General features: G+C 43.9%; 1 protein-coding gene across 5 annotated transcripts; it reads left to right on the forward strand.

Annotated features, from left to right (window-relative positions):
- The first annotated feature begins 4277 nt into the window (after nt 1-4277).
- TAL1 (TAL bHLH transcription factor 1, erythroid differentiation factor) lies at nt 4278-22364 on the forward strand. 5 transcript variants are annotated; one of them, XM_073357792.2, is made up of 6 exons: nt 4278-4478; nt 5513-5612; nt 6763-7001; nt 10242-10661; nt 12040-12131; nt 19019-22364. In XM_073357792.2, exons 4-6 carry the CDS (start codon nt 10246-10248, stop codon nt 19435-19437), a joined length of 927 nt encoding a protein of 308 aa, XP_073213893.2. In that variant the 5' UTR covers nt 4278-4478; nt 5513-5612; nt 6763-7001; nt 10242-10245; the 3' UTR covers nt 19438-22364. The 5 variants fall into 5 exon arrangements, with proteins under 5 accessions (XP_073213893.2, XP_073213892.2, XP_073213890.2 ...); XM_073357791.2 differs by lacking the exon at nt 5513-5612; XM_073357789.2 differs by lacking the exons at nt 5513-5612; nt 6763-7001.
- The last annotated feature ends 2277 nt before the right edge of the window (nt 22365-24641 follow it).

The following is a 24641-nucleotide window of genomic DNA, read 5'->3' on the forward strand; positions in this document are numbered from 1 at the left end:
AATAAGTTCTTCTTTGAGTGCTTCTTCATGTCCATTCCAATCAGGTGTGCACATGTCATGTGCATGTTTGCTGGAAGATTTCCCCCCTAGCAGTAGCTGTAGGATCAGCCTGGGCACCCCCTGGAGTCATGCCCTCATGGTGCTCAATATAGTGCCCTGCCAACCTGCCCCCCCCTTCAGTTCCTTCTTACTGCCTGTGATGGCCGGAAATCCCTGTTCCTAATGCCTCAGCAAGCACGTGCTTTGCACTTGTATGTGTGTGTAGTTAGATCAGTAGTAGTTTAGTTAGTATTATGGGAGAAATCAAATCTATCTAATTTCTTTTGGGGGTTCCCCCACACACTGGCACATGTTTCCCCAACTCCACGGTATCCCTCAATCCCGAGGCTTATAGCCATGCTCTGATGGCGGCAGGTTTATGCCGAGAAGTGACCCGCACATTTCGTGCTTGAAATGGTAACAGCTGATTTAGACCCCATCATTTTATCTGTACAGCTGGGATTATGTTTTCCAGTGTGCATTACTTTGCATTTATCAACATTGAATTCAACATTATGTGATTACCCAGCAGGCCAGAGCTGATGCAGCCTTTGGTAGAGTGTGCTCCAATCTGTGGACAACTCTGACCCTGCCTCTGTAATTTAGGCTTGGGAGGCACCTGATGGTTCATGTCATTTTCAATCACTCGAAGAGGAAGAGAAAAGGGTTACTCACCTTCTCATAACTTGTTCTTCAAGCTGTGGCGTTCATGTCCATTCCAATATCCACCCTCCTACTCCTTTGTCTGAGTAGCCAGTAAGAAGGAATTGAAGGAGGGTTGGCTCAGGCTGGCAGGGCCCTACATTGAGTACCATGAGGGTGCAACTCCAGGGGGTGCCCAGGCGCACCCTACGGATACTGTTAGGGGAAAAATCTTCTGGCTACCCTGCAGGCAGCGCCCACAGGCCTGATTGGAATGGACATGATCAACACATCTCACAGAACAACAGTTAGGAGAAGGTGAGTAACCCTTGTATCCATCCAGGCTCTGGTGCTAAGGAGGGGGAGGTGTTAATATTTCTCTCTGATGCAAGAGCCACTTGGCATCTCCCCTGAGATCAGCACGCTGGTGTTCTGAAGTTAACTAGACAAACACACGGACAGTCCTTGCCCTAGCTAGATTATTTTCTAACTAGGACAGCGTATTAAAAGGGGAAGGGGGGAGATACTCACAAATAGATGAAATAATTGCCCTAGGTTCCTAGAACACGGGCAATTATAAGTCAGTGGAAACACTCCCATTGATTCCAGTGGGCTTTGGCTCAGTGGCAGATTACAGCCCAGGTCTCTTAAATGCGGGTCCTTTACCTTACCCCTTAGCCCACCGTGCTTTCACCGTCGGTGTCCATCCCTGCAGAGAATAAATTCCCTAATTCTAACTAAAGGCAGCGTTGGTACGTGTCGGGTCCCATTCACACTGCCCGGGGATTGTGAAGCTGGGGTAAGGCGGTGTATATACCCTGTCGGTCTATGTAGTGTATGGTACAGAAATGATGTAAAATGGATTCTGCTGGGCCCCTAGCCGTGGCGATGTGGATCTGGAGGTACACAAGAGGCTTGACTTCCTAATCTCCCCTCCCCAGCCCCGTCTGTTCTATCTTTAACGCTTCCTGTTGCTGAGAGGAGCCCAGCTGAAACGGATCGTGCTTCCTGGCTGGAGCTGGAAACACGGCACGGCAAAGACTCCGCTCGTCGTGACCGCCCCATGCACGCTCCCCCCGCTGCACGCCCCACATCAAACGCAGGGCAGGAAACCCATCGATCCAGCCAGTCCCGGGCCGTCGCTCCCCCGGGCGGGGGGGCTCGGAAAGCCGCTGCGGGGAAGTGGAAACGAAGGGAGCTCGAGGGCCCTTTCCCCTTCCCCTCTCAGCAGTTTGGACTGGGGGGGGGGCACGTGGGTGAAACATTGCCACCCCGAGGTGGGGCCGTTCCTATGAGACCACAGCTGGAGCGCAATGCGGGGCCCGGAGACCGAGCTCCCGAGCGGGGGGCCCCCGAAGGGAAAGGGGGGAGGGGAGATGAGACCCAATTTGTGGTTGAGCCTGGGGGCGTCGTGCCTAGCGGGATCGGGCCCCGGAGGGGTGAGCCCCCCCCCCCCCCCCCCCGCTCTCAGGAGGCCAAATAAAAAGCTTGGGGACGGAACCTGCTTCTTGGCAGGTTTCCTGGCTCCCCTTAGAGAGGATCACATTCATATTCTCCCTCACGCCCCTTCCTTTCCCTACCGTGGGGGTCTAATGCTAGCAACCAATGAATCGCTGTCCCTTACTTGGGGGCTTGCCAGGGTCCGCTAAACTGCGCGGCCTGGCGTCCCCCCTCTTTCTGGTGCGCGTGTTTTGGGGGCTCTCTGCGCCCCCCCCCCCCCCCAGCGCGTAAGGATCAGAACTGGAGCCCCCGGCCTTCGGGTGGAAGGAGAACTGGCCCCAAGGGTGCCCGTGAAACGCCCGCCAAGCCCGATCTTTTCTCTCCCTCGTTCCTCACCTGACCGGGGGGGTGAAAGGACCAGGATTCCGGGGGCTTTACGTGGCCCCGTGTCCTCGGAAGCCTTTCTTCTGAAAGCCCCGTGCACCGTGGGCGCAGCGTAAGGCCCGCTCTGCCTGGCGCCGTTGGCGGGGCTGGCGGCAGGAGGGGGACGATGGGGTCCCTCGCAAAGAGCCAGGGCTGGGCAGCGGAAAGTAGCCAGGTAGCCGCATATGGGTAAGAGAGAGAAAATGAAAGCTGATTTTTTTTTCCCCCCACAACTGCCGGCGAAACCCAGGCAGCCTCTACCTAGGGTGATCCAGCACAGAGACCTTAATCACCAACTATCCCCCTCCCTCGTGCCTTTGCTGATCAACCAGAAAACCCCTGAGATACACGCGGCCATCAACATTGTTCCAACGGGGAGAAAAGAAAGGAATCAACGTTGGGGTTTTAGTCTCCCAACACTACACGGTCTGTTTCGCAGTCATTTCCCTGAAGGTTGCTTGGCCATTCCGCAATTGTGAGAGATACCACGTGTGCAACCAAAGCACGATATAATAATGAACCAACCAGGGTGGCATCACAGAGTGTATTTGATTGAGTTATTCACCTAGTTATTTCTTGGTTTTGTGTGTGTGTTTGTGCGTCATGCTCAGTATTGTAATGGTGATTGTTTTATTAGTCTGGCTCATTAGCGTTTGTGTGGGACCTATGCCTGTGGGCTTATCTTCGCTACATTTTAATACTGAAAGTGGATAGATCGGCATTTCAATCGAGGTATTTAGCACGTTTGTAAAAGTTAGTGTGGACCCTTCCCCCACACGACGGATCCAGATTTATTCTTTGCCCTGTGTTAATCCCCTTGGTACAGCGCACATTGGATGGTTTAGAATTTAAAAAGCCAACGTATTTCTCAATGCTAGGGGAAAATACCCCCCAAATCCCTGCTGCACTCCAGCTTCCAAGGACAGGGATCATTTTTCACCAGATCTTCGATTTTGTAAATTGCACTAACTTGCTATCTTGGCAGATCATTCTCTGTCAGTCATGTCTTATAGTTTTAAATAATAAGATTGTCTTCCTCCCCCAGTCCCTTACACCACACGTTTCACAGCCCAGCTATATTGACCTAGCACGATCCGTCATGCTTTTGTGTTTTCCCAGTTTCAAGCTGATTATTTTCGAGGACTTACCTTTTATTTCTCCGACACACCCCTTCCCCACGATAAATCCCCGAGCCCCACATGGATTGCAGAGTTTTTTTACCACCCCCTCCTAAACCTGATCAGATTAAATTAAAACTAGAGATTCCCCCCCCCCATTTATGCCTGCAGTGAAGAAATATGGGGGGGGGGGGCCGAGGGGGAATCTTGCTTAAATGTTCCCTGTCAATTTGCTTTATTTACCCTATTGTCCTAGACAGCCCCCCTCCTCTCTCAATATCTCCAGCAATTTATTTGGGCTCATTAAATTTAATTAAGAACTGAGTAGGTGTTCCATATTTAATCAAAAAAATGCAGGGGCATAATAACCTCCAAGAGGACTAAAATAAAGAATTGCTATTCAAATGTGGGCAGTCATGGTGCATTTTTTATTACTCTTTTCTACAGTGTCTTTTTAAGAGCATCTAAGCACACACACAGCAAAAGCTATAAGGCATGCATTCCAAAGTTATTCCTATGCATATCCCTGCAATAAGTTCCCGCTTTCCTTCGATAAAATTGCCAAATAATAATGAATCATTTCATAAATAATGGGTTTAGAAGCTTATCAGGGCAGGCGGGCCATTGCTGGGGCTTTATCTCTGTTGGCCACATTGCTCTAGTGTTCCGTTCTCCATACTAAATAGGAAACTGGACGTGATGTGGAATTAGATCCTGCTCCAGTAAGAGAGAGAGAGGAAGGAAAAAAAATATACATAGCAGCAATGAATAGGCCACAAAATGGCTCCACTCACTTTTACCAATGAAAAGCAAATGGTGAGTATAGAGATCTATGTATACGTAAAGGGGAAAGCGTTGTATTTCGCTCATTGTTTACAGGGCTTCCTTCTGGAGAGAGCGCGAGCATTTTCCCGTGTGTGGCGCAATATGGGAAAACGCGCAACAAAAATTAAAACCAATTCTCCGTTGTTCAATGGGGGGAGGCGGCGGGGGGGGGGGGGCGGCTCTTTTTCTTTTGGGGAAATTTCGTTGAGCAAACTGATCCCAAAAGCAGCCGGATATTTGATGCTGCAGAGAGAAGGCAGGATTAACAACCCTTTCTTCGGGGCAGATGCAGAAGCGAAGTATAAATATGGGTGTATAGGTCTGGGTAGGATTGGTTTTGTTCCTTTTAATCGGGATCTGGTTGCGCTATGGAGCCAGTTTATCGGAAAGGCCCTGTTTGAATCTAGCTGGCCAGAAGCAACTCCAAAATAACGTTTTATTTCATTCTATTTTTCTTGTTGTAGCTGTTTCTGGAGGGAAATGAACTAATACTTGGATTAATGGGTACAAATTTCCGGTCAGATCCACAGTTTTAAACAAAGAATCTAGGACAGGGGTTAGGACCAGCACAAATTACCTAGGAAGAGTGGAATTTAAGACATTAAAATTATAGGATTCACACACACACACCTCCCATGTTATTCTAGTAACAAATTCGATCCGAAAGAAGCAAATTCAATCCGATTCTCTGTTGCTGTTTTAAAAGTGTGAAATATTATGAAGGCAAAGAGGGAAATTGGTTGGGGAGGGTTACTTATTTATTGGAAAATGAAAGGATTATTATTTTTCTGCGATTGCATTTGAACAGGCTCGGGAAATGTGTGTGTGTGTGGGGGGGGGGGTTGCAGAGAAATGCTCTGTGAAATGATCAGAAAAGAGAGCGCTTTGGCTAATGGCTTGTTGATAATTTTCTCTGTGTTTATCTGTTACTTTGCCTTGTGTGTCTGTGAAGGGGAAAGGAAGGATGTGTTTAAAATTTCCGATTCTTTCTTGTTTCATTGTATTATGGCTTAACTCGTTGAAAGCGATCCCAAAAGGAAATATTTCCACTCCGCAATTTTAGAGAGAGAGAGAGAGAGAGAGATGTGGAATGGACAGACGTATTAGGCAGAGATATCGACACAGGTAGTTTATATCTCCTTTAGGGTTACATCCCTTAAGCAGCCACAAATACCGGGATTTTAAAAAAATCATACTGATTCATAACGAACGTTATGCTAAAGGAGGGAAACATTTCTATTGTGTGGGTCGGACTGGAAATAACAGATGTTGAGGATGGGGTTCCATCTTAAACTTTCAGTGAGAAATTCGGACAAAGACTGTACTAGATACAAGCTTCAACCTGTGTATTCATCTCCGACTGGCTTTTAGGTTTAATTTTTAGGCCCTGCACTTTTAATAGCATGTCTGCAAACCTGCAGGCATCAGTTTGAGAAATGCCAGCTGAAAACAAACACCCTGTTTTCAGCTCTAGTCCGGTAATACAAATAAATCGTTTGTTTTATTTCGACCTATATGTGTGATGGGATATATGGAGAGAGAAATCTTTACGTTATATATCTATATTAGTAAGGGGTTTGCATCCATGTTAAACCCCTTTATTAATAGAAATATATGAATATGAAGAACAAGATATTTACATATATTATAAATTTGTTATATATACATAATTAAAACAAATAAAGTATTTATAAACGTTTACAATTATATATACACACACACACATATAGTATATATTTAACGTTTTTAAATAAGTTTATAATTATATATCTATATATTATATGTGTGTGTGTATATATAATTGTAAACGTTTATAAATACTTTATTTGTTTTAATTATGTATATATAACAAAGTTATAATATATGTAATATATATGTAGATATGTATATATAATTTAATTAAAGGGAATAAATACAGTGTACATAGATAGGGTGTGTTTCTGTCTATATACCCTATTAATAATATAAACACCCCTATATACATTGAAACTAAACAATATAGATTTTTAATGTGCTATCCAAATTCCAAGCCCAATTTACGCATGAGGAGGGTTATATTTGGGTCCAGTCACCCCGTCCGTTAGTTGTGATTGGCTGGGGCGGGGGGGTGTACGGCGGGCATCCCTAGCCACACGCCTCTCTATCAGCGTTTGCTATCTTGATGTCGATCTCTCCGGCTCCAATGTGCAGTTGATCTAAAGAAACTGGGGCAAGAGATCTCCCCCCGCCCCCAGGAATTATTATCTCGATATGGGTTTCCTTTCTCCTTGTCAAGTCCTAAGTATCCTAGAGGTGGGAGGCGAGAAGGCAGCCCTGAGCCGGAGAGATCTTTTGCTGGAACAGGACACTCGAGGAGACAGATGTGAATGGTCGCTCACGATGCAATATCCCGACAGACCGTTAGAATCCTTCCCGGAGAGGTGGCTGGGAAAAGGCCGGCGCCCTGGGACTTTTTCAGGTCTTCCCTACAAACGATCTGCTTAACTGAGCCCCGCAGGAGTCAAGGAAATTAAGGTTAGAAAGGCTGAGTCTGGGATCAGATCTGCTTTCGCAAAGCACCGGGCCTCCTTTATTTACACCAGCCATGAAATGAACAAACCCCAAACTTCGGGAGGAAACAAAATGGAAATAATCATTCCTCAGCGTGAAATGCGTTTCCTGTAACGATACATCCATGTGTTTGATGGCAGAGGAGACACTAACCCGCTCCTTGCCCAGCGGACGGCTCCTGTAGCCTGCCTGCCTGGGCTAATGGATAGAGAAGGCGCCTACAGATTGCTTTTTAAACAAGTGACTTCAAATGTACCGAACACATTTTGGATACGACCAGATAGTACAGCTGCAGGACGTGGGTCTTTCGGCCCAAAGCCACGGGCCATTCTGCTTAAAACAAAAATCTACGGTGTAATATGTCCCCAAAATAGGAAACATCAAAGTAACCCGATGCTGCTCTCCTTACTCAAGACTGGGCCCCGGACTAGACATTTGTTTTGCAATAATATAATTACTTCCCATTGCTAGTCACACTTGATCAGACTCCACATCTTGGTTACAGACAAAGCTAGTCGTTTGAAATGAATAGGAAATCTATCTATCTATCTATCTATCTATCTATCTATCTATCTATCTATCTATCTATCTATCTATCTATCTATCTATCTTCTACTACCTTAATACAGAAACACTACACTCTTATATTTCTCAGCAAAACATTGCAATCATTGTATATAGATTAAGAATTACATTCTCCTCATGCAACGTTATATATATAATGTGTGTGTGTGTATAAAAATATACACACCCGGTCTATATTTCTCAGCAAAGTCATGGTGATCACTATGTTGCATGAGTAGAATTTAATACTTCGACTACATCTCCCTGTATAACAACATAATTACCACCATGACTTTGCTGAGAAATATACACGTGATGTGTGTGTATATCAGAATGCCAGGGTTCCGTGTTAAAGCAATAAAATGTCATACAATGTTTATAGCAAAGTACTATAGTATAATGCTGTATATTTGTATATAAAATTATTGTAAAGCAATAGAATCACCACACTGGCCCTGCATTTTATAGTGTAATCATTTTTATATATTTCTTCTTCTTAGTTAATCATTCTTTGATTAAGAACAGGAGGACTTGTGGCACCTTAGAGACTAACCAATTTATTTGAGCATTAAGCTTTCGTGAGCTACAGCTCACTTCATCGGAAAGTGAAAAGGAAGGAAGCTTATGCTCACTCAGGAAAGCTCATGCTCACATAAATTGGTTAGTCTCTAAGGTGCCACAAGTCCTCCTTTTCTTTTTACTCTGAAACCATTCTTTGATTAGTTAATTTATTATAGGATTGCCTATTAGCGTTGTCTTGTAAGATCTGAAGTGCAGTTGGCCTGGGGTAAGTGACCGCTCCTTTGCCAGTGGGAGTAACCTGATTTATAGTGTAACCATAAAATGATTACCCTATCAAATGCAGGGCCACTGTGGCGATTATATTGCATTACAATAATTTTATATACAAATATATAGCATTATATATATATATAGTATACACACATATATGCAAACACTACTATCCAGTGTTTCTGAGGAGCAGCCGTGTTAGTCTGTATTCGCAAAAAGAAAAGGAGGACTAAACTGGTTAGTCTCTAAGGTGCCACTAGTCCTCCTTTTCTTTTTACTATCCAGTGTGTGTATGTGTCCAGAGAGAAATATAATGCCCCTTTGAACAGTTCTCGAATTGGAATGTTAAAACATAGACTCCCTATTGCACCCTCTTTATAGCTGGTAGCCATGATAAATTCATCTTCAAATCAATAGTTTCCACGAAGGGTGGTTGAGTTCAAAAGTGTAACCTGGGGTAGCAGCAAAACGGTGTTTCCGTTGGAAATCTCGCCCATAAACACCCGTTTAGCCCTGTCCTTTTGTTAACATTAGTCGTAATAAAAAGAAAAATCCGAAGCTCTTGGTTTACCCTTCGATAAAAATGTTCTATTCTTTAAACACCATCACGCCCACGTCTTCAGACCCTGGAGTTTATTCTGTTCCTCTATCTGGGCTGCAAAAAAATTAATGGAAAAGAAACTGATTCCAGCCGTGGCTAAGTCACCTGTCGGTGGAACAGCAAATGCTGGATCAAGGAGAAGATTAAATGTGAGGCTTAAATAGGCAACACAGAGATATTAAGCTAAGGCGAATGGTGAAACAAATAGGGATCCCTGGGCTTCGGGGGATTGCACCAAGCCCATCTCTCGGCCACACCTGGCTCCGGTGAACCCTCATCTTTTTAAATATTGGGTGAAATCCTGGCCCCACGGAGATCCAGGGGACTTTTGCCATTGACTGTAAGGGGGCCAGGATTTCATCTCTCGTCCTGCACTGGCAGAGAAGCCACCAAGGCAGGATTGTGCCCCGGCGCTTCAGTACAAATAGCTAAGCTCGCCCCTCTTCTGGTACAAAGCATCGTTTGGCTAATTCTCCTGCTAATAAATCATTGCAGCGGGATTCTGGCTCCCAGGCCGGGACAATGGGCTCCTTCGCTGCGGAGGTGTGTGTGCCTGGACGCTGCTGTCAAACTAGCAACATCTGTCACCGTCACCTCTTCTCTGTTCCTTTTTTCCTTCACCCCCTTTTCCTTCACCCCTCTCTTTTCCCCCTTCCCCCTTTTCTTTCTTTCTTTCTTTCTTTCTTTCTTTCTTTCTTTCTTTCTTTCTTTCTTTCTTTCTTTCTTTCTTTCTTTCTTTCTTTCTTTCCATCCTTCCCGCAATCTTTCTTTCTTTCTTTCTTTCTTTCTTTCTTTCTTTCTTTCTTTCTTTCTTTCTTTCTTTCTTTCTTTCTTTCTTTCTTTCTTTCTTTCCCTCCCCCACTTTTCTTCTTCTTTCTTTCCATCCTTCCCGCAATCTTTCTTTCTTTCTTTCTTTCTTTCTTTCTTTCTTTCTTTCTTTCTTTCTTTCTTTCTTTCTTTCTTTCTTTCTTTCTTTCTTTCTTTCCCTCCCCCACTTTTCTTCTTCTTTCTTTCCATCCTTCCCGCAATCTTTCTCTTTCTTTCTTTCTTTCTTTCTTTCTTTCTTTCTTTCTTTCTTTCTTTCTTTCTTTCTTTCTTTCTTCTTTCTTTCCATCCTTCCCGCAATCTTTCTTTCTTTCTTTCTTTCTTTCTTTCTTTCTTTCCCCCCCCGCTGGACAGTCAGTCTGTCTCGCAGGGGTGCCCTCGGCTCCCCCCACCCCGCTCACCTCCTCTCCTCTCTCCCCCAGGACGATGGAGAGGCCGCCGGCGGAGCTGCCCCGCAGTGACCCGCGGGATGCCCGGCCCCCGCAGCCGCACGATCCGGGAGCGGAAGGCACGACCGAGCCGGAGAGCAGCCGCGGGGGGATGGAGGTCCCAGGAGAGCCCCAGCTGCTGCTCAATGGGGTTTCCAAGGAGACCGGCCGGCCCTCCCCCGGGCCCCCCGCCGCCGCCGTGCCGGTGATCGAGCTGGTGCGCAGGGACATAAAAGGCCGCGAGGCGCCCGGCGAGGCGATGCAGAGAGCTCCGGGCGCCGAGCCGTGCAGAGCCCCGGCCGAGGCCGCCTGCGACGCCCGCATGGTGCAGCTGAGCCCCACGGCGCTTCCCCTGCCGGCGGCCGGCCGAGCCATGCTCTACAACATCGGCCAGCCGCTGGGCACCATCAACAGGTCCGTGCCCTGCCCGCCGCCTCCTGCCCGATCTCCCCGCCCGCCCGTCTGCCCCTCGCTCCGGCTGTCTGTCTGTCGGGCTGCCTCCGGGAGGCTGTCCGTCTTCTTCTGTCTGTCTGTCTCCCCACTCAGCGCCCTACAGCAGCTCCCTCGCCCTGTCCTATCCTGAGATGAAGCCTTTAGTACCGTTTCTGCAGAAAACTGCTGGATTGTTTCTCTTCTTGTGTCTCTCCGACCTCTCTCTGTCTTCCTGTCCTGCACGTGTCTATCTATCTATCTATCTATCTATCTATCTATCTATCTATCTATCTATCTATCTATCTATCTATCTATCTATCCGAAGTTCATAAGGACAGGAGGTTGTCTGGCAAAGGAACCTTTCTCTGTCTGGGGATGTAATTCTTGTGCCTGGATAATTGTGGGAGAGTTTGGATGCATGTAATTTTGCAAAGCAAAACATCTATTGTAGCCCTTGGAACAAGGGTAATTATATATATAGATAGATAGATATAATATTACATTTTAATATGATTTTAATGTATGCCATATTATATATATATATTGCATACATTAAAATCATATTAAAATGTAATATTTTAAATGCAAAGGTGTAAATGTAGCCAATGCAACATTTATCTAGTGGGCAAGTTTTTTGTTTCCTTGAAGAAATCTCTCAGATGTATGCACTGGGTGAGATGTGTGTGACCCTACAAATAATCATGACAGTGGTAAGGAATTGCTTCAGAATATGCATTGTATGTAGTGTGTATAAATAAATATGCCTACACCCTACAATGTACTTATATCATACAATTCAATTCCATTTTCTCTCATTCAATACAAATTAATAGTAGTTCAGCATATGTGTGTTATATATCATCTAGAGATCAGGTAGCCTTCTGTCTTAAAAGACTTGCTAGAAAGTACACATACCTGTATTAGAATTATATCACATTGATTGGAGGACCTACAAATTTTTATCCTGGTCACTTAAGACAGATGTCTGTTATGCTGTATATGTAAATGTATGTATAATTTGTGTATACATGCTTGTGTGTGTGTGTTTTATTTATGTACTCTCACACATGCCTACTTATATCCTCAACTGGTATCAGCTGATATAGCTCGATAGATTTCAAAGTCCCTTTGACGTCAGTGGAGCGACGCTGATTTACACCAGCTGAGGATCTGGCCTATAATATCTAATAGTTCTTCTTCAGGTGGCCGCTGCACGGGTGCCCAAGGTGCTCCCCACGAGTGGGAATGTGCAGCGTTCATCTCGAAGAACCCCGGCGACAAGTGAGTACCCTTCATGAAGTGTGTCTGTGTGTTTTCCTCCTCGTTTTTTTCTGACCTTCCCTTTGCATCTTGTTTGCAGTGGGTTTTTTGGAGAGCCAGACACCTTGTCAATCTACAACAACAATAGAATGAAAAGAAGATCGTCTCCTTATGAAGTGGAGATCAGTGACGGTGAGAATCTTTTCTTCTTCCCCTGATGGTGTATATCAAGTGCAAAGGGATTTAGCCGGTGCTTAATGTCCCATCCCATTCCCCCCCCACCGCCCCCGCCGCTCCTTGGTGACATGGGAAGGTTGCTTAGACCAACATGTGTTGGGGTAAAATACAAAGCAATAAAAGGATGAGGTTACATCACTCCTACTGGCTGATAGCTTGCTTCTGTCCTGGTCTTGACTCCTGGATAGTGGAGCCAATATCTCCTACTCCATCTGGTAACCAGTCTGATGATGAACGACTTAATAATATTACCCCAGTTCAGCAATGCACTCTAGCAGGTGTTTAATTCTATCCCTATTCTGCAAACCACTTAGCACTTGTTTAAGGCTATGTCTACAGAGCCCATGCTGGCATAGCCCCCTAGTGTAGATACAGTGTACAAGACAGAAGGAGTTTTTCTGCCAGTGTAGGAACGCCACCTCCCTGAACAACGTTAGCTATGCTGACAGAAGTGGTCCTCTGTCAGCATAGCTGCACCCACACTGGGGGTTTTATCAACATGGCTACATTGACTAGGGAATGTGGTTTTTTCATGCCCTGACTGACATAGCTATGCCAGTATAAGCATTAAGTGTAGACCAGGCCTAAGTCCCATTGTAGTGAGAGAGACTTATATGCATGCTTGAGTGCTTTGCTGAACTGGGGCCACTCTTCTGATGTGCTGAAATTGCAAAGACAGTTCAGAAAGTCACCAGATAGAGGTTTGCCTTCTGCCAGAAGCCCTGAAGCAGAGTTGCCCTTTGAAATTGACCAGTTCTGCTTCCAGACTGATGGCCCAGAGTTTATAACATATTTTTAAAAATCTTTCAAAGTACGGAAGAAATTAAACAGCCTAGGATATTATCTCACTACCTACCCCTGTGCAGTCCTATTGGTTTCAGTGGGAATGCCTGTATGAGTAAACACTCCATAGGAGTATATGTTTCCAGTCAAAGGTCCTTAGTTTTTAAATCAAAGCCTAAAGCTCTCCACAGTGACAGATGGCTATATAAATGAGATGAAATGATAAAAAGAAAATACATTTTAAATGATAAAACATTGAAATCCACAAAAGCCAGAAAATTCAGTTCCCTTCATTTGTCTTTCTTTTTAGCTAACCTATCTATCTAATCTGTCCAGATAAAACCCCAGTCCTCCACACTTCAAAAGAAAATTGTGAAGCTAACATAATGCTTGCAAAACATCACTCCAGTTTCACTGCATTTATGTGTTACTCTTTCCCTCCATCCTCTGTCTGTTTGTCCATTTCTATTGTGAGCTGATTGGGGCAGGGACTTTCTCTCCCCATGTATCTGCACAGCACCTAGCACAATGGGGTCCTTATCTTGGTTGGGGCCTTTAGGTTCTACCATAATATAAATAATAAGGCTGAAAAATAAAAACACAAGTGTGTATCAGTGTCATAGAGTCTGAGCAAGAGTTTTAACCTTCCCGCTGAGTTTACTTGTTTTTAGCTTAGATGTTAAATTTTACTTATATATAATACACACAATAACTGTTTAGATGAGCAGGACATATATAAATGTATTTGAAAGAAAACTGAATATGTATTTACTAGATAATGTATTAGGTATATTCACTGGGCCTGATCCTGCATATCCCAAAGTAGTTGATTAAGTATTTGCAGGATCAGGCCTTTGAACTAGGATAGTTTTGTGGGCGTGTATCTCAGGGAGCAGACTAGGACCCTGAGCCTGCAAACACTTATGCGTGTGAATAACCTTAAAGTACATGGGAGAGTGTTTGCAGGCCTAGAGGGCCTGCTCCAAAGCCCACTGAAGTCAGTGGAAAGATTCCAAGGGGTTTTGGATAAAATTTATATTTAGCAAACCAGGTAAATAGGGCAAAAGTGTGCCCCTAGACGTGAACAGGCAACTTCCACTGCTGTCAATGGTTCCTGTGTGAACATATTTGGATCATTATTAGGGATTTTACTAATCCGGACTGCCGCTGATACAAGAAAGTGTAATGTCTTCAGACGGTTATGGTTTGTCTGTCAAGGAGTATTTCATATCTGACAAGATTTGCAACATGGGGCATTTGGGGAAAAAAACAGAGACATTAAACTAGGAGAGCTCTTTGGGAGATAGAATGGCAAAATAGGCCTGGACTAGTTCTCCTAAATAGGGGCAGTGTAGGTATGCAAATTTCAGTTTTTGGATCAATGGCAGCTCTTAAGCCTTGCCCGTCAGTTCGATTTATGATCAAACCAGAATGAGCAGGCGGAGAATTGGCATTCACAGGGGCAGGGGACTGGACAGCGCATTAGTAAGATACAGAAGTGACCAGTATGGTGGCCATTTTTAGGCCTTTCAGTTGCTTCCTCTGCCAACGACAATAGTGGCTTAATCTAGCATGTTTAAAACCTGCACTTAGAAGAAACTGATAGCAGAAGGGCTAGTCACTGACCCAGAAATATGTCTGAAGATTCTAAGAAAACAATATATATTGCAACCAGAGTCTCAGTAGCTCCTGATGTCATCTGGGCAGATTCTTCACTGTCTCCCCCGCCTGCAGCGCCCGCTCCTCTCAGCTTATTGGATCATGAATAACAAACCACCTGGCTTGATGGCTTTCTCCCAACTTCAGGGCTCAGCTCTGAACTGCACAAGCTGAGCTGCTTCAGAGAGGAACAGTTGTAAAGCCCCCAAAGTGACTCCAATCAAAACCCCTTTTCATGAAAATGTTTTGTCAAAGTGTTACAAAATTTTTGACCGCTCTCCAAGCCAGCTGCATAATAAATACATACATAACGGTCACAAAAAGTTTTGAAAACTGATTGCAAAAAAATTCTGTCGGGATTTTGAAAAATTTCTACCAGTTCTCCTTTTGATTTGTATTATATTTAACAAATTATGTAGAAAACCCGATTCAATCTTCTGGTTTAATTACTCGACAAATGTCATTTAGAAGAATACCTCAGTTTTTCATGACCTATCCACAAAGCATCCTGTGTTATCCATCACTTCAAATCTTTAAATCAAGAGAGGATGACTGTTTTTCTAAAAGATACCTTTCTTCAGTTCAACCATAGTTACTGGGTTTGATGCAGGAATCAGGAGATGAAATTCTACACCTGCATTGTGTCTGATGTCAATGCAGGAATCGGGGTGAAATTCTATGGTCTGAGTTATGCTTGATGTCATCTTAGATGATCACAGCATTTTAAAAAATTTATGAATGGATTCCTTAGGGGCACCAGCCCCCCAGCGAACTCAATGGGTATTCTGTGCATGCAAGATTGCACCGTTGGTATTTTAAATTTTTTTTAGGCTAGTGATCTCTAATATTTTCCCACTCAAATTCAAAAGCAGCAAAAGAGATTTTGTAAAATTAAACAAAACCCTCTCTGCATGAGAATCTGATTTCCATGTTTCTTGATATATATTTTTTAAGCTTAGAGGAGCATGTTTGAGTCTTGGAATTGGGTTTTATAACAGGAGCACAGAGGTTATGTCTACACTGCATTGTAAACCTAGGTCTGTGGGACCTGCTCTTGTGCACTTGGTGTTTCCAAGCCCATGCTGGAGTGTCCACACTGCATTGTAATCCTGGGTTTGCAATTACTGGACCTGGGTCTCACAGCTGTGCTAGGGCACACATTCTGCAAGGTCTGCAGCTTGAGCTGCGTCCACACTGCAAAATGATAAGGCTTGGACCTGAGTCCAAGCAGGACTCGGGCTCTGACCCACCCCCCTAGCAGGGTCCTAGGACCCAGCTTCTGAGGGCTTGCTGACCCGAGTCAGACTCATTTGCATGTGGATGGAAAAGGGGCGTGGGCTCAAACCTGAGTCAGAGCCTGGGCTTAATGTGGAGAGTAAACATACCCGGAGAGATCTTTAATGATAGGCTAGCAGTGCAAATAGCTCTACTGTTGTCATTACTCGTGTTGTGGAATTGCCTGGATGCCCCACTTAGCACTGGGGACCCTGAGTTCAGGGTGCTGTACAAATCCAGTGTAAGAAACAGTCCCTGGCTTTAAGATCTTACAACTGCATTTGAATGCTCAGTTATGGTGCTCTTTGGGAGTGGAAGAATGGCCTCATGGCTTAGGGACTTGACTGGGATTGTGAAGATGGGGGTTCTAGTCCTGGCTCTGCCAGCAACTCCCCTTTGACCTTGGGCAGATCACTTTCATCTCTCTGAGCCTCTTGTTCCCATCTATAAAATGGGAAGGAGAGTGCTTCTGACCTTATAGGGCAATCATGAGAGTAAATTCATTCATTCGTGCTTAGATGCTGCAGGAATGGGGCTCCAATAACTCCCCAGATAGCTAGATCCCCAAAGGAAACTGAAAGTTGCAGAATTAAATTTTTACTTAATCATGGTGATTCTTGCTCTCATGCACAGGGTTGAACTGATCACCAGATTTGGGGTCGGGAAGGACATTTTCCCCCCACGGCGCATTGGCAGACACCTTGGCTTTTTCGCCTTCCTCTGGAGCATTGAGCAGGGATCATCTGTTAGGATCAGGTGGGCGTATCCCACACGATCAATTTCCTGCATATGCAGTTGAGGGGGGAATCTGGGGTGGGCAGTGGTGGACCTCAGTCCTTCCCATTTTCTGTGGTTGTTGTTGTTATTTTGGGTGGATTTATTTTTAACGGTGGAGAGGGGAAAGGGACTATTGTGCATTGGAACTGTGCAGCTCCTGGTAATGTGAGTTAGATGTGTCTGTTGCTTATACGTGGCTGATTTGGTTTGGAGGGGCCAGTAGCTTGAATCTGTCGCAGCAATAACTGTGGTTGCTTAGAAGTGTTTCCAGTTGCAAAGCCCATGGAACGGATTTTTCTCGCAACACATCATGTGTCAGTGTTTTCTTTTCACCAGCCAGCATTTCATTTCCTAGTGTTTGGGATTTCTGTCTTCTCTGATCTTGAGGGTGGATTTATCAGGAGGCAGCCGCGTTGTACTAGTATGTTGCAACAATATTATAAGCGAGCTTCAGAGCACGTGGTCTATTATCCATTTGCTATAGCTGAACTCCCCACCCAAGGAGTCCAAGTGTATGTTAACAACCAAAACACGCCCAGTGGTTTGGTTGGGGGGCAGGGTTAGCTCAGTGGTTTGAACATTGGCCTGCTAAACCCAGGGTTGTGAGCTCAATCCTTGAGGGGGCCATTTGGGATCTGGGGCAAAAATTGGGGCTTGGTCCTGCTTTGAGCACGGGGTTGGACTAGATGACCTGAGGTCCCTTCCAACCCTGATATTCTATGATTCTATGATTAAGTGGGCACATGGCTAGAGCCAAAGCATCCCACTGGTGGGCACAAGCATTGGGTGATGATGGAACACTGGGCAATCTAAACAACTGACCACAGGACTATTGTTGGTCAGTGACTTATTCCCACCATGATGCAGTAATCAGACAAGGGGTTTCAGAATGTAAGAGTATAGCGTGTGGACATGTGCTGTACAAGGCCATGTGATCTGTCATTCAGTGTCACCCCCATAGATATTATACCTACATTGGTACTTGGTGTTGTGCTTTTCCAGGCATGCACAATGTCTCTCATCTTTATAGTGGTTTTTGCCATGGCAACCCTTCCAGAGGCTCGTGAGGTCTCCTGCTAGGTCCCTTCAATAACAATTTATGCAAAGCAAAATATATAGTAATAATAATATACTCTGTGAGTCCTATTTGGATAGAGATTGCACTGTCCAATAGCTGGAATGAGTACCCGCTTGTACATACTTCCACTGATCCAGAGAAATGGGATTCTGAGATTGCACTCTGACCTGGATCTTATGCCTGGCAGGACCTGCTCATAAATCCTTCCTCTCCATGCGTACAACCCCACACCAGTAGGTGTTATGATCACCCATGGAAAGGAGAAGACACAGTCAATGTTGGTATCTATCTGGTCTTCCGGGACGTTAGCTGTTTTACGTCAACACATTCATTCTAAAACTGGCCATGGGGTAAAACTCTAGCAATTTTAAATGGACTTCACTGCTTGCCCGGCTAAATTAACATCAGTATTTTGTTGTCATTTCCCCTCCTACAAAAATAAATCAAAATAGAATCAGGTTGAGGGTATCTACAGGACAGGAAAAGCATGGTCAATCACAGCGTCATTGTCAGGCTCTCCAGCTGCTCTGCCAACGTTCCACAATGCTGACCTGAAGAGACAGCTTCTAAAACTGATAGGGCAGTTCTGGGATGATTTGACTCCTGGTCTCCATTCAGAATTCCAACAAAGGCACTCATTTTTGTTTGGTTGGTTTTGGTGTTGGGTTTCTTTTTTGGGGGGAGGAGGGCTGGTTTTGTAATGTGGCTACCTGTTCCCAAGGAATTGGGCTGAGTACCAGCAACTCATTTCACATAGGCCATCCAATGGTCACGTAACAGCTTTAAGCTCCCTACCAGCTTTGGGTTTGTATCAAATAAATGATTTAGATGAGTATCTGCATCCTGACCATAGAACCACTAAAACCTCTGCTCTCTCACGTCATCTCTTGTCATATCTGTTTTGGCCAATGTTAAGAGAAGTTAATAGAGTATAAAATATAAGGCAGTTCATGAGCTAAGCTTGTACAAGTCCTTTATCACTGGGATATGATGAAAATATACAGCCTGCTAATCACATATATGGCCTAAGCTTTCAAACTTAGTTGACTTAAAGTTAGACGCCTAAATAGAAATGACCTGATTTTCAGCTCCCATTGGCTTGAACGGAAGTTGTGGCAGTTCTAAAAACCAGACCACTTCTGTTGAGATACCTACCTAGGGAAGTAGGTGCCTAAAGTTAGTCAGTCACATTGGGAAATTTTGACCATTAAGTGAAATGATAAATAATCTGTTTAATGTTACCCCTAATCATGCACTATTGTAATTTCAGGTCCCCATACAAAAGTGGTCCGCCGCATTTTTACCAATAGCCGGGAAAGGTGGAGACAACAGAATGTCAATGGTGCATTCGCAGAGCTTCGTAAACTCATTCCGACCCACCCACCTGACAAAAAACTGAGCAAGAATGAAATTTTACGCCTGGCTATGAAATACATCAACTTCCTGGCCAAACTGCTTAATGACCAGGAAGAAGAGGGAAACCAAAGGGGCAAAGTGAACAAAGACACTGGGATAGTCCAAGAGGATCTCCTGCAGGACATGTTGTCTCCAAACTCTAGCTGTGGAAGCTCTTTAGATGGAGCAGGGAGCCCGGACAGCTTCACAGAAGAACATGAAACATTAGATACAAAGCATACAAGGAGTCTCCATCACTCCATTCTTCCTGTAGAAGGCAATGCCCAGCGATGATGACCTTACAGATCCCTCCTAAAACACAGAGGGGAAAGTAAACCCTCAGTCCCTGGGTCTTGGAATTACACCCTATTTTCCCAACTCTACATCTCCAAAAAGAAAACAGGAACTTGAGCTCATCAAGTTCTCAAGCCAATATTTCTAAAGGTCACAATCCCTGAACTAAAATGACAGTGAGTTGATGGAGAACAAAACCAAATCAAGTGGACATTCAACATTTAGGTACTTGATCGGACGGAGATGAAAGTCATCTTATTGTACATATTGTTCATGGATGTAACGCTGGGTGGGGGGAGGGAACATTGCTGACACCTCTTCAATATCAAATGATTTGATGATGATCTCTTGAAGCAGAATAATCATGGATCAGAAACAGGCAGTGACTCCCTCTTTCACTGCCAATGGAAGCTACATGTCCCTTCCTTTTACGTGTGGCACTTGGAAGCGACCAAAATCTCAAACAGTTCTGCAGCATCTCTCCAAACCATTCTGATGACATATATGCAACTTGTCAGTGTGGAAGCTAGGGCAATGCCTTCTTGTTGTCCAAGAGCTTTTGACTGTACCTTTTTAAAAAGCTGAAAAATGCCTCCCGCTAAAGAACTGTTACAAGGAACGAGACTTTTTTTTTTCAAAAAAGCCCAAAACCGTAGCCTAACTTTGGATTGTTTGAGGTGTTGTATTTATGATGTGGAATTACTTCTGTTTAATAACTGTCATGCAGTATCCACTGAATGAAAAGGTACATAGATGTTTTCTTCTCTCTTCCCTCCCAACTACTGTGCAATGGCTGAAATCGTGGCCCCGTTGAAGTCTATGGGAATCTTGTCATTGGCTTCAGTGGGGACATGACATCACCCAAGGATTACACATTTCAGTATGGGTGAGTGGGAATTTTCCTTGCAATTGTCATCCTGGTATTTTAGTTAAAAACAAAGGCAGTGATGGAATAACAAATTGTGTGTGTGTGTGTGTGTAGAAGGGATATAAAAGAGATTTAATTATGTGCTTTGGATTGTTGGGTTTTACCCATCTGGAAAGGATGGTTATTTAACCTCCCCCCCGCTCCCCGTCTATTCATTAGCCCCCCGATTTGATCTTGCCTCTTTGTCTACTTAAGACTTCCGCCGGAGCCTTGTCTGCACAAGGATGTGGATATCTCTAGAGTTCCCAGAAGCAAAGCAGTCAGCCTGGGCTCTGAGACTCACAGCCGCGGTTTTGTTCTTGCTGTGTAGATTTACACTGAGATTCAGTGCTATTTGTGACACATACAGCAATTCCCAGGCATGCAGACGTATTGCAGGTTGGTGGCCACATACAACCAGATCACTTTGAAACAGAAATTATCCTCCATCTGGAGATGTCCTCTGAAGGACACTTTAAAAAAAGCAGAGTACTTAAAAAACGTGGGTCAGATTCTCAGCTGGTGTAAATCAGGGTCATTCCATTGACTCCCATACTATGCCTGTTTACACAGACTGAGGAGCTAGGCCCTGCATATCCCATGAACAGCAGAACCTACATAGGACTTTCTCTTTTTCCCACTTGCTAATGATTGACAGAGCAATCGCACCAGAACAAACTATCTCATTATCCACTTGCTCGGCAGAGATTCCGAAAAATCCACATGATGCGAGAAAGCCCCATTCCTTGTAAGGGAAAATAATTAGAATGAGTACACTTTATACAACCCTGTCTCTTATTTATTATAGGTGTTGAGGTACAAGGCAATGCAGAGACGTCCGTGTGTGAGCATTTAGAGCCATTAGTTTGCCTGTTGGAAAGCCAGGTTGACCCTATTTTTATTGTAGGGTACCGTCACTTCTTTTTTTTATGCCTGTTTATGAGAATGGGTCGATACTATCTTGGAAGTAATATGAGTGAGGCTGGGTTCTCTCAGTGTTGTGTGTGGGAATATTAAGAGGGTGTACCACCTTGCTGTGAGTTCCCCATTGATATTTTAGGTAAATGGTCTGAGAATTCACCCCTATGCAGAGGGCCAGTACATTGCACCTATAAAGTCCTCAAATGGGGCTCAGGTGAGACTTACATTTTGTGGGGCATTACAGGGTCAGTTTCACCGTCTGGTATTATCTAAAGGACAGATCTTGCTCCAAAGGGAGTTGTCACTGACTTCAATGGGAGTAGGGGCTAGACCTCAAAACTCAGACACTGGTAGGGGACGCGTTCTGTGATGGGGGGAATACATAGGGGAGTAAGAAATTGGAACTTGAGCCTGAGAGATGCTGAGGACTCTCAGCTCCTGCAGGGGGCGCCCATCACTTTGCAAGATCCGGGGATCAGTAGTTTCTGGGGGAGGAGGGAGAGAAATTTTGTTACGAAGATAAAGTGTTATTACATTTTTAAAGGGATTGAAATAATAATGATATTTTACCCCCTTTTGGACAGATATTCCAAGACAAGTCATTTAAAATGTTAGAAATCCCCCCCTTTTTTTTTTCTGAAAAGAAGACAAAATGGTACAATTTATAACCCTTTTACAAAACACATATATTTGTAGCCTCTTAGCAGAATACAACTTCAGTATAGCTGAGGTATGTATAGTTGTACTTTAATTGTGATTTGAATGGTACATCTCCTATTTCTCCGGTTCTTCTTCTGCCTGCTCTATGTCTTGGTGTATATAACATCATCCCATTTATGTTTGGAATCAGCACTTTCGGTCAGTGTTGTACTCTGTGATGAATTCTTTTCTTTTTTTAAAATTCCTTTGGTTTCTGCATTTTTCTGCAGAAGTTAAGTAACCAGACCTGGTACCCTTATTATCTTTGTAAAGCCGATTAGGCAACCCACTGTGGATGTGCTATTTAGAAAACACATTTGTTGTAATGTGTGTGTATATATAAATATATATAATATAATGAATATATCGAGAATATTTCTAAATAAAGTTTTACAAATCAGCCTCTGCTCTTTTTTCTTAATGCTTGTCATTCAGTATTTTTTCCCCTCCATTTTCATGAGCTGTAACTGCAACCTGATGTCAGTGGGTGTTATAACTGATGATGGGAGTCAACTGCAGTCTCTTTAGCTCAAGCTGTAGGGAGCCCAGTACTGCCAACCTCAAGCATGAGTGTAGCTTTAAAAAAATAAAAGGCAAGATTGACTTAAAAATCATGAGATCCTTTTAACAATAATAAAACCTGTTCCTTTTCTCTGCCTTTTCCAGCTCTTCTCTGCAACCAGGAGGGCTAGAAATTTCACTTATTTTCAAAAATAAAAGCTGAGATTCTCTTGCCACCTCTTGATTCCAAGAGCTGGGGATTTAAGAAAAACACCGAACAGCATGAGACACACAAAAGTTGGCAACATGGAGACTCATGCTATTAGTTGTGGTGGTCATCATGCTACATTTAAGTGCAACATGTTGGACACTAGTGGCTCTGACACTGACCTGGACTTGAGGAGATTTGGGTTCAAATCCCAGCTCTGTCATGTGCCTCCCGTGCCTCAGTTTCCCCATCAGGAACTAACAATACTGACTTTCTTTGTACTGTGATTTGATATCTGAAGATGAAAAGTGCTATATAAGTTGTAGTTATTATTGTTCTATTTCCAACTTCCATGATTCAGCCAACTCCGATGATAAATATTTTGTGTCTCTTAGCATGAGCAGAGAAGGGGAGAAATCCTACACATAGAGAAAGAATTAAATTAAAAGCAAAAGAAAGAAGGATAATAGGAAGGGGGAAAGGTGTTAAGGGACCCCTCCTGTTTTAATGTGCTCATTTTGAACGTGTCCATTGTGATCGAGAGCAAATTAGCTGCGTTGCTTGACTGCTAAAAGTTCCCATTGGAGAAAAAAACTCCCCCTTCACATGTGTCCTCACCTCTTATTTATGAAACAAACTGACATTATTTTAACAATGGAGAAAATGGCGTTGCCATCCTATTCTTGAGTCTCTGTGATGAGGGCTCAGTGGAGAGAACATAAGAACGGCCATACTGGGTCAGACCAAAGGTCCATCTAGCCCAGTATCCTGTCTTCCGACAGTGGCCAATGCCAGGTGCCCCAGAGGGAACAAACAGAACAGGTAATCATCAAGTGATCCATCCCCTGTTGCTCATTCCCAGCTTCTGGCAAACAGAAGCTAGGGACACCATACCTGCCCATCCTGGCTAATAGCCATTGATGGACCTATTCCCCATGAACGTATCTAGTTCTTTTTTGAACCCTGTTATGGTCTTGGCCTTCACAACATCCTCTGGGAAAAAGTCCCACAGCCTGATGGTGCGTTGTGTGAAAAAATACTTCCTTTTGTTTATTTTAAACCTGCTGCCTATTAATTTCATTTGGTGACCCCCTAATTCTTGTGTTATGAGAAGGAGTAAATAACACTTCCTTATCTACTTTCTCCTCACCAGTCATGATTTTATAGACCTCGATCATATCCCCCTTGGTGTCGTCTCTTTTCCACGCTGAAAAGTCCTAGTCTGATTAATCTCTCCTCATATGGCAGCCATTTCATACCCCTAATCATTTTTGTTGCCCTTCTCTCTACCTTTTCCAAGTCTAATATATATTTTTTGAGATGGGCGACCACATCTGCACACAATATTCAAGATGTGGATTTACCATGGATTTATATAAGGGCAATATGATATTTTCTGTCTTAGTATCTATCCCTTTCTTAATGATTCCCAACATTCTGTTTGCTTTTTTGGCTGCTGCTACACATTGGGTGGATGTTTTCAGAGAACCATCCACAATGACTCCAAAATCTCTTTCTTGAGTAGTAACAGCTAATTTAGACCCCATCATTTTATATGTATTATTGGGATTATGTTTTCCAAAGTGCATTACTTTGCATAATGAACTGAGCTTCCATTTAAACAAAGTCAACCTTTAGAAATGCTTTAATACATGAGGAGGGTAATTGTTTTTTAAAATATATCATTATCAAGCGATGTGTAGAAATAAATACTTTTTAAATGGGTGAGCCTACAGCACTTGATATAAAGCACTTACAAACTAAGCTACATACAATTATTAACTCTATGAGTGTGTGTGTGTGTGTGTGTGTGTGTGTGTGTGTATAAAAACAGCCATACTGGGTCAGATCAATAATCCATCTAGCCCAGTATCCTGTCATCTAAGCGTGGACAGTGCCAGAGGCTTTGTAGAGAATTAACAGAACAGGGCAATTTATAGTTATCCACCTCTGTCATCCAGTCCCAGC

This window comes from Lepidochelys kempii, chromosome 8 (genome assembly GCF_965140285.1).
Source record: "Lepidochelys kempii isolate rLepKem1 chromosome 8, rLepKem1.hap1, whole genome shotgun sequence".
In the NCBI taxonomy this organism is placed as follows: Eukaryota; Metazoa; Chordata; order Testudines; family Cheloniidae; genus Lepidochelys; species Lepidochelys kempii.